Here is a 15,094-nt window from a genome sequence, read left to right as displayed (position 1 = left end):
CCATTCTTGGCAAGCAAAGCATCTCAAACTTAAAGCCTGTTTTATATATTTGATTTCCATCAATGTTTCTTGGATTTGTATATCATGCAAATAGAAATAGACCTTTGAGAACTAAAAAACTGATCAAAATGAATGAATTAAAAGTCATTAAGTAATTTTGTTATTTACTAATAAATCAAGTTTATTCGTCGGTTGTGAATAAACAATCTACTATTAATAATGAGGACATTCATTACAAAAAACAAAACAAAAAATGTTTTACACATGCTCATGAGGGACAAGAGATGACATTTTGAATGATGAATTCCTTTCTAACATGAGCCCATACATACATTTTGAACCCAATGACCTTTGTACAAATATGTTGTTTGTTATTGCCTTTATTATTTGCACTTTGATGACTTGTCATTGCGATAGGCGACGTGGAAACTCTTTCGATTTCGATATTATTGCCATAAATGCTCGTGGTTACAGATACCAGAACCGAATCGTTTATTGGCCACTGGTAGTCACGTGACCATGGTAACGTCACCTGCGGGAATCTTTAATCGTCTTTGGTGGTCCAAAAGTGAATTCCAGAAGAACTGAAATAATACAGTATTGCAAATAAAAAATTAAACGCTCACTACTGTTTTTATGTCTGCATTATCTAAACCCACCCCACTGTCTTTACGGAGACGTGTGTCATATGAACACATTTAGTCAAACTAGTACAACTTTATGTATATCACATAACCAATGATATTTAACCGTAAGTGTGGGAGATACATTCGATTTTAAAGTGTCTGAGTTGCAGCTGAGCTTTTTTACTTGTGTAGACAGAGATACCAGCGTAAGACAGACCACACACAGACCCACACACAGCCTAAGAGAGACGGGGAGACACTCGCCGCCATTGCGGTGCTATAGTTTCTGGGATCTTATCAGCGGCGAACTGTAAATAAAGTCACGCATCTACTTTAAAACGAGATTTAATACCATCTAAAGCAGCGAGGTGAGTTGGCCAGTACTCGTCAATAAACTAACATCTCTCCGAAGTAAACTTTTTCGTACTAAAGTTGGAAGTTGCGTTTAAATAGTGGTCTTTGTTCAATTAGAATTGTTAGATATTTGTTTCTCTATGCTGTATTGATTAAATCTGACAAATTATTTGATCATTCTCAATACTAAACTAAAGTGTTTTGTTGTTGGTGTACAGTTTGGAGTTTAATATATCAGTTATAACGTTATAGGTCACATTAAACTTAACTTCTAAACAGTTAGGCTATATGCATGCACATGATTTAAAAGCAAAATTCACTTTGATTTAATGGTACGATTTATTGCATGGAACAACGTTGATATGTATAGTGTAATAACAAGAGGTTTTATGCTGGTAAACGCTTTATTACCTTTTGCCATCTGGTCCATGTTCAGCTGTAATAATAGAGTGCTGTAAGTTGTTATTTTGTAACTTAGCACTTACATTTGCACTTGATTTAGCAATTATGTATGTCAAATTAAAGAATAGTTCACCCAACAATGAATATATTCACCCTCATGTTGTTTCAAACCTGGATTATAATTTTTTCCTGCAATATTTAGCAGAATGTCCAAGCTGCTCTTGTCCATACAACAAAAAGGAATGCGGACTGACAAATTGAAGGCTATGAAAACAAATAAAGTAAACACTATGCTATATTATTATGAGCAAAAAAGTGATCAACATTACATTCTAAAACTTGTCCAGAGCAATAAAGAAAGACAAAAGCACAGACAACATTCACTAATTTGAATTATGAATTATTTTACATTTAAACCCAATTAAAATAGCTCTCTCATAAAAATACACATACATTTTAAACAAACATTTAGCTTCTAACATATATTTTACGGCCTATATATTTTACTGATAATGATTGTGTTCCCTTTCTATTGCTCCTTCAATGAATTATGTGAAGTTTAACAAAGGCTCTCTTGCTGTCAGGACTCAGGACGATCCTTTATGCAAAATGGAAATATGTTTTGCCCATAGAAATGCATTGTTCAATAGTGTAAAGTGACGTGACTGGCAGATGTTTTCCATGCATAGCACACAGGCACAATTAATTAGAAATCAAATTCACTGTCACTTATTTTCATTGTTGTTTATTATCGATTGTATCCATTATTTGTTGCAGCCTTACTTGGGATATAGTGCATTAGATCACAATTTATGGTAGTTTTGTATTTTAAAAAAATTCGATTGAGGAGCTTCAGTCCCCTTTTACTTTCATTGTGGAGACGGGAACAACTTGGACATTCTGCAAAGTAACTCTTTGTGTGTTCCTCCACACAAAATAATTTTTTAATGGCATGAGAAAGTTTACTTTCATTTTTGGATGAACACTACCTTTAACAAACATAATCATCTGTTAATTTTTTTTAACTTTCTAAGACATCTTGGTGAGATGATCAAGCGATGGATCTATGGATCTCTGCAAACATATCCTTGGTCTGCATTTGGATGACGTAGCGTGCTTATCATGAACACCAGCAGCAATGAAACCTTACCGGGGAACGGCACAGACGTGGGAGACAGCTGGGCCTGGATCGTGGAGTCTGTTGTCATATTAGCCATTGCCTTGTTTGTCTGTCTGGGCAATTTGCTTGTTGTGTTGACCCTTTATCGGAAGCCCTACCTCTTAACTCCAAGCAACAAGTTTGTCTTCAGCCTGACGCTTTCTAACCTCCTGTTGTCGGTACTGGTGCTGCCATTTGTCGTTGCCAGCTCTCTTAAGGGAGAATGGCTGTTCGGAGTTGTATGGTGCAACTTCACGGCACTGTTATATCTGCTCATCAGCTCTGCCAGCATGCTCACCTTGGGAGCCATTGCCATTGACAGGTAAGGAATATTATGAAGTTTTTTTTTATCATGCATTGCAAACTCATCTTTGGCACTCAAAATGAGCCAAACACTATCCAACAACTCTCATTGTTTTTCATGAAATCTTTTTAATGAAAGTATAAGTCTAGACGTTAAAATCTGTATCCTGTAGATGAAGTACAAATGAATGGTTGCATTTTTGTCTGGTTTGTTAAAAGCCAAAACTGTGTGATGTTATTGACATAATGAACTGTTCCTTTAAGGTCAGAATTAGAACATATCGACATCTAAAAAAAAGACTAACCAGTTTTTGATCGATCTTGATCGATCTTTAATCGTCTTTGGTGGTCCAAAAGTGAATTCCAGAAGAACTGAAATAATACAGTATTGCAAATAAAAAATTAAACGCTCACTACTGTTTTTATGTCTGCATTATCTAAACCCACCCCACTGTCTTGTTACGGAGACGTGTGTCATATGAACACATTTAGTCAAACTAGTACAACTTTATGTATATCACATAACCAATGATATTTAACCGTAAGTGTGAGAGATAAATTCGATTTTAAAGTGTCTGAGTTGCAGCTGAGCTTTTTTACTTGTGTAGACAGAGATACCAGCGTAAGACAGACCACACACAGACCCACACACAGCCTAAGAGAGACGGGGAGACACTCGCCGCCATTGCGGTGCTATAGTTTCTGGGATCTTATCAGCGGCGAACTGTAAATAAAGTCACGCATCTACTTTAAAACGAGATTTAATACCATCTAAAGCAGCGAGGTGAGTTGGCCAGTACTCGTCAATAAACTAACATCTCTCCGAAGTAAACTTTTTCGTACTAAAGTTGGAAGTTGCGTTTAAATAGTGGTCTTTGTTCAATTAGAATTGTTAGATATTTGTTTCTCTATGCTGTATTGATTAAATCTGACAAATTATTTGATCATTCTCAATACTAAACTAAAGTGTTTTGTTGTTGGTGTACAGTTTGGAGTTTAATATATCAGTTATAACGTTATAGGTCACATTAAACTTAACTTCTAAACAGTTAGGCTATATGCATGCACATGATTTAAAAGCAAAATTCACTTTGATTTAAAGGTACGATTTATTGCATGGAACAACGTTGATATGTATAGTGTAATAACAAGAGGTTTTATGCTGGTAAACGCTTTATTACCTTTTGCCATCTGGTCCATGTTCAGCTGTAATAATAGAGTGCTGTAAGTTGTTATTTTGTTATTGACATAATGAACTGTTCCTTTAAGGTCAGAATTAGAACATATCGACATCTAAAAAAAAGACTAACCAGTTTTTGTGTTCTGATCGACATCTAAAACTTGACTAACCACTTTTTGTGTTCTGTCAGGTACTATGCTGTGCTGTTTCCGATGGTCTACCCTATCAAGATCACAGGGAATCGTGCCGCAGTGGCCATTGTCTACCTGTGGCTTCATTCTCTGGTGGGCTGCCTGCCTCCTCTGTTCGGCTGGTCCACATTTGAGTTTGATCATTTCAAGAAGACATGCACTGTGGCCTGGTATCGTGAAGTCAGCTACACTGCATTCTGGGTTGCGTGGTGCTGCCTGATTCCACTGTTTGCCATGCTGGTGTGCTACGGCTTCATCTTTCGTGTGGCACGGCACAAAGCTCGCAAGGTGCACTGCGGGACGGTTGTGGTTGTTCAAGCACCCGCGTCCTCCAACAGGAACGGACGGAAAAACTCCACCGCCTCGGTTTCTTCCATCGGGAGTCGTAGAGGTTTGATCTACGCTGGGAGCCAGTGTAAAGCACTGGTCACCATTTTGGTGGTGGTCGGCACCTTCTTGATGACATGGGGGCCGTATGTGGTGGTGATCTGCACCGAGGCGGTATGGGGGCGAGGAAGTGTGTCTCCTGGACTGGAGACGATGGTGACTTGGCTGTCGTTTGTCAGTGCTGCCTGTCATCCTCTCATTTACGGGCTGTGGAATAAAACTGTAAGGAAAGAGCTGCTTGGCATGTGCTGTGGTGACCGCCACTACCGGGAATCATTCATTAGTCGCCACAGGAAGTCCCGCCTCTTTAGCATCTCCAACCGAATCACAGGTGAATGTTATATAAACTCATGATCATGTGTGGTTACGTAGGGCTATGATGTTGCTAATCAAATCCTTATTTAAGCTATTTTTAATATGCGATAGGTTGATTAGTGGTACTTTCTCAGACTAGTATTAATAATGGTCATATCTGACCAGATAGATTGTCTCTCTATCTATCTCCACTGCTTTAAAAAATTAAAACATTTCTGGAAAATTATATCAGTTATGTGTTTTGTTGCATTTTATTTTTTTTATATGAATAATTTATTAATTTAAATACTTTAAAGCCATCCTGAGGCCCCTTACTTTGCCCCGGCCTCCTGGTTGAGACCCATTGCCCTAAAGGAATTGTTCAGTCCGAAAATAAATAAAAATCTGTCGCCATTTACACATTATAGTTTACATTATACTGTGTCCTGCCTTTAATCTTCATCTTTCTGTTGCAGATCTCGGTATGTCTCCACACCTGACGGCCATGTTCGCTGGTGGAGGCCAGCTTTTAGGTGCTGGTAGTAGCACAGGAGACACTGGCTTCAGTTTTTCCCAGGACTCAGGTGTGTGTAGATCAAATTTTATACTTGCACACCCGTTCAAATCAAGTCTGTAAATATTCAGTATAAAAAATGTGAAATACCATGGTACATATAATTTTTTTTATATTATAAATGTCTTTTCAGTCACTTTTGATCAATTTAATGCATCCTTGCTGAATGAAAGTATTAATCTAAATAAAATTAATAAACTCATTTATTGTTACCTAAAGTGTTTGGTTTTGTAACTGTTACTCTGCAGGTACGGATATCATGTTGCTGGATAACTGTTCTGAGGAAGCAGAAAGCTCACACTACAGTGCTTTATTCAACAAGCACAGGAGTTCAGTAATGTTTGAGGACCAAGTGGAACAGCAGGCTAAAGGTATAGTTAACTACCTCTCGTTAGTAAGTGATTAAAAGGACAGAATTTCACAAAGCTTCGATGCACCTGAAAGCCGACTTAACTTTACTAATGTAAAATGGGTTGCAAATGTTTTTTTTCCCAGGGTTGATACAAGCTAAGCTAAATTGATTTTTAATCACTAGCATTTGTAGCATAATGTTGATCAGTGTTGGAGAAAGCTACTTTTAAAAGTAAAGCGTTACAATACTGCCTTACTTCCTAAAAAGTAACTAATTGCATATAGTCACTTTTTGTGGAAACTAATGCGTTAACTCTTGCTTATTATTTTGCTTATTGGTGTGCTTGAATTGGATCATCGATTGTCAGCATCCAAGACATTGCAAAATGATTTTAAATACATAGAGTACATTTGTATTAACATAGTGTGAATACTGGTAAAGTGGGATACTTTCTGATAATTTACCTTCTTCATAATAGCGACTCTTAAGTAGCACGTAGAGCGCCGTCTCGCGCGTTCATGATAAGTGCATTTTTGGGAAACGCTCGTGGAATTGCTGCGAGCGTTCGTAACCTTGCACGTAGAAAGCGCTCTTAAGAGCTAAGATATATCATTATCGGGAAACCCGGCCCAGATTGTTTCAAAGCAGCTTTACAGTAATAACAGGAAAATGCATTACTTGTTTCTCATTCTGTATTTCCTTTGCTTTCCAGTAGGTAAGGATGAGTCTCAGCACCTGGTGAAGGCGGAGGTTCATCAGGTGATTGACATCTTTGCATCCAGTATGGCAAAAGCCATAGAGTGCGATGCCAAATTTCTGCTGTTTGGTACGGAGTCTCTGACTGACAACATTTCATCAGTTCAGCCCGCGGAGAGGGGCTCGCTCGACCCAGATGGCCAGAGGGTCCGCCTGGAGAGCATCGATGAGGGAATCGTTAAAGATGAAAAGGGTGAAGACGACGAGGATGAAATCGAGGAAATATGTGCATAAATAAATCTGCATATGGGTGATATCTGATTTTGGTCTGTAATGTTCTCAATGAAGCACATATTCTGATTGTGTGTTGTGGAGGCACAATAATCTCCAAGGTTCATGGTGCCATGATATTCATCCGAAACTCCTAGCAAAAGCTAAAAAAAAAGTCAGTTTAAGCTCTTTATGGAAAAGAGCTCTCTTGGAAAGGAGTTACGTTTCCAACTAATTAAAAATTAATTTATATACGATATAGGGCCGATTGGGGCTAGTTGTCACTTTTTGCACCAGTGAATATTTCTCAGAATAGGTTTATTTCTGAAATTCAATTTCTAATACTCTGTTTTCTGTCTTGCTTCAAAAAACATTGCATACTACATGGGGTAAGTTGTCACAATGAGAACCTGCCATTTAAATAGCATATTATAGCATTTTTAAACAGTTAAACAATTGTGAAGTACAAAGTAATTAATGAAACAACACAAATTTAAAACCACTATTTTGGCCAACAAATAATTGTGTCCTAAAAACAGTTTGTTCAACTTTTAATATTACCAAAATGTTTAGATTAGAGACAGAATTCACAAAAAAACATTCTAATCTGACAGTTTTGAATAAGGTGTTTAAAACCAGCAAAGGTGAACAAATGTTTATGCAACTAGATGTCTGATTCAAACCTGAGACCCTGTGACAACTAGCCCCGGTCTCCTATAACTCTAGTGACCTTATTATTCAATATAAACGAGCTGTGTACAGGCATTCGATGTGTAATGTGTTTGTAGAGATGGCGGGGACCCAAAGGAAAATTAATCTTTTTTTTTTTTCTGTGTTTAGAACGGTTTACATATTTATCTTTGTCTGCTTTTAAAATATTGTGTATCGATTGATGTCATATTTTCATGTCTGCATGTTTGAATACATACATGAATAATGTTAGACCTGCCGAAATATATATACCACTATCCATTGTGAGTGTAAAGTGGTGCTGTTTTCAAGCACTGAGTGCATAACATTGTAAAACTACACACAACATTTAATCTTCTATTCAAGTACATGATGCTCACATTAAATATTTCTACAGTGAAAAAAAAAAAAGCTTTGTAAAATATTTATAATACCAAGTCTTATTCTTTAAATACCCCAGATATACAAGTGGAATTATTTTATGATCTTATGAAATATAGCTGTCTTTGTATTTCATTTTAAGGTGTAAACATTTTGTAATTTAGTATTCTTTTTTTTACATTTAAATTACCCATTGTCTTTTATATCATAACCGTCTTTTTGATAATAAAAAGCACTTTATTTCTAAGTCTGTTTCTCACTGGTTTGTAATGTAAAGGTGTCTGATGATTAGTGTCTGCTGAACATCTGTGAGGATCTCAGCCATGATCTCTTACTGATGCTGGCACTAAACACGTGGGCTGCATCCGAAATTGCATATTACTCTCTTAGGTACTTATTCTGAATAAGTAATTACTTCACGACCGCTAAAAAAGTATGTTCTATATAGTATGAATGTAATCTGGATGTACTTTATTCGCCATGCTGTTATTATCATGTGAGAAACATACCAGCGTCAGTTGCATCGTTTCACTGCCATTCATAAATCCTCTCCCGTCATGTGGCCTCATGGGACAGTAAAGTGTCCATCATATGCACAAGGTCAGGCTTATTCTTACAGTCGACATGAAATCAAAATTGACCCTATTTACTTTGTTAGCGCATATTACAAGTCTTGTGGTGAACAATTAATCCGTGCAAGTTAATACACAGAAAATCTTTAATCAAAATCTGAAAAGTTACTTCCGGTCTGGAATGGCGTTCCTTTTCTGATGACGTAGGCTTGACGGCTTGGGTTGAAAAACACTTAACCACTCCCCTCAAACCGTTAGTCTGCAATGAGCAGAGATGGAGAGGAGGAGCGCTAAAGTAAAACTCTGCCCACTGTTCAATATTCCGTTTCACTTGGAAATACGTCACAACACTGGAGAAAAGTCATTTGCAACTTCCGGGTTCACGCAGACTTTAAAACAGCTGAATTACATGATTTGCCATTGAAAATGTTCATTCAGTGATTGATGTAAACAGGTAGCAGTTTTTACTTAAAGATTTTATTTATTTTTATTACTGTTATTATTATTGACTTTATTTTATTATTGACCTAACCTATTAACTTCACCTCAGGGGGGAACTTCAAATATTAGGTCAAAGAGGCTCAGCTGACAAAACAGTTGGGGAATCCCTGCATTGCATGTTAATATGAAATTAGTGAATTTATACATTTTAATGTGTTTGAAAGACAAAAGCCTTCCAAAGACAGTAATACATGGTTAAATGACACACTGAGTGAGTGATAATTCAAATAATAATGTGTTCATCGGGGTGATTACATATGCAATGTTGCACTGTTGAGAAAACACTTCTTAAAAGTGAAATGATTTCTGTAAATCCAGTGATCAAATTCTGTGTGGGTCTGTTTTCAGTGGCTGGTCTGTGTGTGTGATTACTTCTGAGTTGAGTTTTATTTCATTTATTTGTTTTATTACAAAGGTTGGAAGGGTTTCTATTATTATTATAAAAAATATATATATAAAAAAAATATAGCCTATGGCTTACATTGGTGAAAGTGTTTTATTTTTCAGATGTTTATTATTGGTATGTTATGGTGTTCTGCAATCAAATCAAATAAAAATGTATAAAAAAGGGAAATATGTGCCATTTTTGGTCATAGAGAGAGACCCGTGTTATAGTAATGATGTTAAAAATAACAAGAACAATGTAAAACTGTGTGAAATAGATTCTTACCTGCTGCTGCTCTTTCAGCCTCAGGTCGCTCCAGATCCAGTGCTGCTTTGGCCCAGATGGCTGTTCAGGAGCCACAATCAAAGCCAACCCAGCCATGGAGTCAAAAGGTGTCTGGCAATATCACTCCTAACGAGTCAAGGCACCGGCAGAAGAATTATTAGGTTTGAACCTTTTCTTAGATGATTCTGTTCATTTTAAATGCTTACACATAGACGTTAAAATACACATATGCGGGGACATACAGTAACATGGTGGGGTTATTTGTTTGTTTTGTGTTTTTCCTTTTTTTTGTTTTCCTTATGTTTCTCTTGTATTTTTATTTTGTTTTGTTATCATGTCTTTCTTTGGTCTGCTTTTCCTTTTCTCACTATTGCTTCATTAGATGGCCACTGGTGGAGTGACGGTGTGGAACTTACTGCCGTAGTTCCAGTGGAGGGACTGAAGACTAAAAATTTACTGTTTAATGTTATGTATTTGTATTATTTTTCTTTATTCATTTTCATAATAATTTCATAATGTATTTTGTCTAGCCAGAGTTATGTGTCTGTGTTTGAGTGCATGGGAGAGACTATAGATAGCATGGAACCATGTGAAGATCATGTCACATGAGACAGGTGAATGAGCTATATTTTGTAGAGGGTGTGTACAATGTAACATGTTGCAACTGATGCAGATGTAAGCAACAAAGATATGTTCTTAATATGGAAGTGAATTGTGCCATGTGTTCGCATGACATATACGTTCCATTTTTAAAGCTCAAGCAATATAGTTTGTTACCATAAAAGGAAGCCTCTCAGTGATGTATATAAGCTCAATCTTACTGTACACATCAGAGAAACTAAGAGAGGAGAGAGAAACTAAGAGAGGAGAGAGAAACTAAGAGAGGAGAGAGAAACTAAGAGATGTGAGGGAAGAGAAATACGAGAATGCATAGACCTGGCATGAATGTAACATCTTCTCAGAGTTTCTCTCCTGACATATAAGAATAAAAGATAGAATCATGACAACTTTGCTGTGAGGCATATATCCCTAACGTTACCTGTGGTAAAATTATGGGAACAGACTTTGCCGTGAGGCATATATCCCTAACGTTACCTGTGGTAAAACGATGGGAACAGACTTTGCTGTGGGGAGTTGGCTGAAAGTTTAGCCTATTTATCCTAGCTAGCCACAAGTCTCTCCTGCGCTGGCTCAACTCCTCTGTCTCCTTCCCTTCACGTTTTCTGACATTCGGTATCACATAAAAACTATCTCCGGGTTTCTTATTGCTGTTGTTAGAACAGCCGTGTATTACACACCATCGTGCTGTTTAAAAAAAAAATACAATGATAATACCGACGCTGCCTCGCTTGTCAATTGACAGACTGACAGTTGCCGTGGTTTCTATGTCAACAACATGGCCGCCGCGAACATTGATGACGTAGATCGAATAACAACTATACTCTGGAACAGTCTTCCTAACATTGTCCGGGAAACAGACACACTCTGTCAGTTTAAAACTAGACTAAAAATGCATCTCTTTACCTGGCATTCATATAGAACATTATACATTTCTATTATTCAAATCAGTTAAATGATTATTAGGCTGCATAGATAAGGTCAGCCGGAACCGGGGACACTTCCTATAACACCTGATGTACTCATTACATCATAAGAAGAATGGCATCTACGCTAATGTTAGTCTTCCTGTTTATTCCGAGATTTACTGAAGTCAGCCGGATCCGGGCCGTATCCAGATCAGATGGTGGACCTGCGCCTGGACCCATCCACAACGCATCTCTGAGGTGCCAGCCTCATCAGCCTTGTAAAGGCCTCATCGACACGACAGCCATCAGCACTGATCCTCAACAAACTCGTCTCCATACCGACGTGATGACTCCGACTTCCAACCAGATGGAACTGAATAAATATTCTGAATGTTCTGATCCAGTCTGACCCGTAATGCTGCCTGAATCATGATCATACACTGTTCGTTCATTGGCCAGAGGAGAACTGGCCCCAACTGAGCCTGGTTTCTCCCAAGATTTTTTTCTCCATTCTGCCACCTGATGGAGTTTTGGTTCCTTGCCACTGTTGCCTTGGCTTTTGGCTTGCTCAGTTGGGGACATTTAATATTCAACAATATTATTGATCTGCCTAACTTAATGTGAATGATGACGCAATTTTCTTCTAGAAACAAACTTTGTTGTATTATTTTCTTGTTATCACTGTGAAGCTGCTTTGATACAATCTGTATTGTAAAAAGCACTGTATAAATAAAGGTGACTTGACTTGATAAAAGAACATATGAAGAGTTCAGATGCAAAAGCCTATAAGTGCCATCTGAAATTTTCTTCTAGAATGATCATGTTGATCAAGCTCGTATATTTAAATTCAGTCATTTCACTTAAATGGCAATGAAAATTACCTATTTTTTGTCATTTAAGTGAAATTACTGAACTTAAATATACGAGCTTGATCAAAATGATCATTCTAGAAGAAAATTTCAGATGGCACTTAGAGGCTTTTGCATCTGAACTCTTCATATAGACACTTTATAATTGTATTAGATAATTGCATTTGAAAGAGAAGTAATTGTATTTGAAAGAGAAGTAATTGCATTACTTTAAATTAAAACATTTGAAATAGATTTGTAAAAGGTGTTTTAATGCATGTTTGCATTTTTTGTTGGTTTTTGTTGCATTTACACTGTTCTGACCATTAGGGATCACCGTGGAGACGGGTGTCGGATTGTTTCGAAGCCTCGACACAATACGACACATTTGCTTCAACTGTTTGTGTTCCACGAAGCCTCCATCTGCCCATCACTACCATGTAATTATTTTAATAAGGGAGGGTGACAAAATACAAGCATTAAAACATAATGTAACAAACCACTGGAAGTGAGTGTAGGCTAACCAAAGTGCAGTTTTATTTAAATTCAAACATGAACAAAATACCAACTAAACAAAGACATGACTTCCTAAACTTAAACTTCGTAAACTCACTAACAGCAGTTAAACTGACAATATTTGACAAGATACAATGGAAACATGTCATGAGGGCTATTTATACACAAAGACTAATGGTTTAACAAGACAAACCTGAAAACAATGAACCAATGAGAACGTGACACATGAACAGGGGGAAGCTCATGACAAGATCACGTGACGGGATAAGGGAATCACATGATAAACCAGGAAACCATGTGTTATGTATTTACTCTGATTTCAATGTATAGAAGTAGGCACTACTTTGTGTCGTGTTAGAACATTGCGCTCCACTACGAATGTGTGCTAAGTCAGTGGATTGATGTAGTAACGACCGTGTGCGACACTTGTTCAGTAAACAGAAGCATGTTAAACGTTACTGCGAGTCTGTGCTTCTTAAGAGTTATGTTAAAGTCCCTGTAAAGTCAAAATTAAGTATGTGTTCTGAGTTTGTCACACCACAGAAAAATGTGTTATTAGTCACCCAGTCAAATTTGAATGAAAAAAAAAAGCCGGCAAGTACATAAAATAAGCTATCAAAATCTTGAAAAAATGAGCAGGAGTCTCTGCTCTCAAAAGCTGGGGGCGTGTCCGCTGGCTGCGCTGAAACCACGCCCACTCGCGGGAAAGCTACCGTCGCCACACTCAACTGTCTGTCACCGCTACAGCCGGAATGGATGCTCCTAGCAGCTTAATTGTTTTTTCAAAGCGATACATGTTCGAGCCTGGACTACCTACTATAATTATAACATAAGCACACAAGGCAACTTACACTCATTGGTGGGCACGCACTGCCAACGATGGCACCAGTTGTCGGCGCGACGGGAGGATGAAGGCCGAGGCGAGAGATAGTCGGCTCGGACCCATTCACCAGTAACAGCGGATTATCAGTGAATCCCAGTTGTCTCCGACGAAAGTTTATAAAACTATCCCGTGTAAAATGATCACTACAGAGGCAGGTTTTGGCGGTGATCCTCAGCTCTCCATCAAGGTGGCTCTTCACAAAATTAATCCACCTCTTGTTGATGTGATACGTTAGTTTTTCGGAAATTTAAATAAGGACACTGATCTGTTTTGTACGTGATCGCATCCAGGTTACATGCATTTCCGTGTTGAGGCATAGCTAGCTAGCAAACTGTAGGCTGTAGTAACCATAGATATCATATAAAGCCTTTATATGATATCTATGGTAGTAACTAACAGTACTGACAGTAACTCGCGATCGGCAAACTGATGTGTGAATGTGCTCTATTTATATTGTTAGGGCAGGGGACAGCGTCAGGGGCTCCAGTGCGTCATCAAGTAGGGGCGTGTCCAGGAGCTCAGGGGCTTCAGTGCGTCATCGAGCCCCCGTTTTAGCCCCGCCCAAAAAATCCGGAAAACAGCAATGGTGAAAAACTGTTTAACGGTCTAACTCCACAATTCAGTACTTCACAGTTCACAGTCTTTGTAATATGTTTTAGCAAAACATTTCTAACATTTCTAATGTGTTTAGAATTTTTTTTTAGAATTGCCTTTACAGGGACTTTAAGTGAATAAACATAACAAAACTGGCGACGAGTCTTAAGAAGAACCCGTGAAATGCATCGGATGAATAAGACCGGTGTAAAGTTTTGAATGGACTTGGTTTTGTGGACGAAAGCTTCGTCTGCTTACCCCGCAGTTCTGCCGTGGACGAGCTAGCCGGAGGTGGGGACGTTTGTTCATCAAGACCAAGGTAAAAGTGATTGGACGCCAAGAAGCAAAAATGGCTGGAATATTGGGACATATGGACAGTTTTGATAGTTCAGTGGAGGACTGGACAACATATGTGGAAAGAGTTGAGCAGTACTGTCTAGCAAACGAGATACAGGACGAGAGACAAGCAGTCCTACTGAGTGTTATGGGCGCGAAAACTTACAACCTACTCCGCAGCCTTGTTGCTCCAGCTAAACCGGCAGACAAAACTTTTGATGAAATAACGCGAACGCTGAAAAGTCACCCAAACCCAGCGCCATTAGTGATCGCTGAGCGTTTTAGATTTCACAAGAGAAACCAGTTAAAAAGTGAGTCCGTGTCAGAATACATCGCTGAGCTGAGGAAACTAGCCGAGCATTGTCAGTTTAGAGATGGACTTTCTGACGCTTTGAGGGACCGGTTCGTGTGCGGGCTGCACAACGAGAGCATTCAAAAACGGCTTTTGACGGAGGACAAGCTTACTTTACAACGAGCAGTGGAAATTGCGCTTTCAGTGGAGACAGCAGCAAGGGATGCAACAGAACTGCAAGGTAAAATCCCAACGACATGTTCTGTATTCAAAATGCACTCCAAGCTGTACAATACCAAAGCAAAGCCCTGCTTCAGATGCGGTAAACAGTCACATGACCCCACGGAGTGTTGGTTCAAAGATAAAGACTGCCGTCAATGTAATAAGAGGGTACACATACAGAAAATGTGTAAATCAAAGTACAGCAACTCTAAAGATAAATTAAATGTAAAAAGAGGGCAGAGGCTTCACAAAGTAGCACAAACAGTTCTAGTGAG

General features: G+C 38.3%; 1 protein-coding gene across 1 annotated transcript; it reads left to right on the top strand.

The window, feature by feature from the left end:
* The first annotated feature begins 757 nt into the window (after positions 1-757).
* On the top strand, positions 758-7,905 carry gpr161a (G protein-coupled receptor 161a). Its single transcript, XM_082189931.1, has 6 exons — positions 758-994; positions 2,417-2,863; positions 4,215-4,933; positions 5,373-5,480; positions 5,719-5,841; positions 6,535-7,905. The coding sequence occupies exons 2-6, from the start codon at positions 2,505-2,507 to the stop codon at positions 6,810-6,812; spliced, it is 1,587 nt and encodes a 528-aa protein (XP_082046057.1). The 5' UTR covers positions 758-994; positions 2,417-2,504; the 3' UTR covers positions 6,813-7,905.
* Positions 7,906-15,094: the final 7,189 nt, after the last annotated feature.

Source organism: Leuciscus leuciscus (genome assembly GCF_965113295.1).
Source record: "Leuciscus leuciscus genome assembly, chromosome: 14".
In the NCBI taxonomy this organism is placed as follows: domain Eukaryota; kingdom Metazoa; phylum Chordata; class Actinopteri; order Cypriniformes; family Leuciscidae; genus Leuciscus; species Leuciscus leuciscus.
This window is presented reverse-complemented; position numbering and strand designations above follow the sequence as displayed.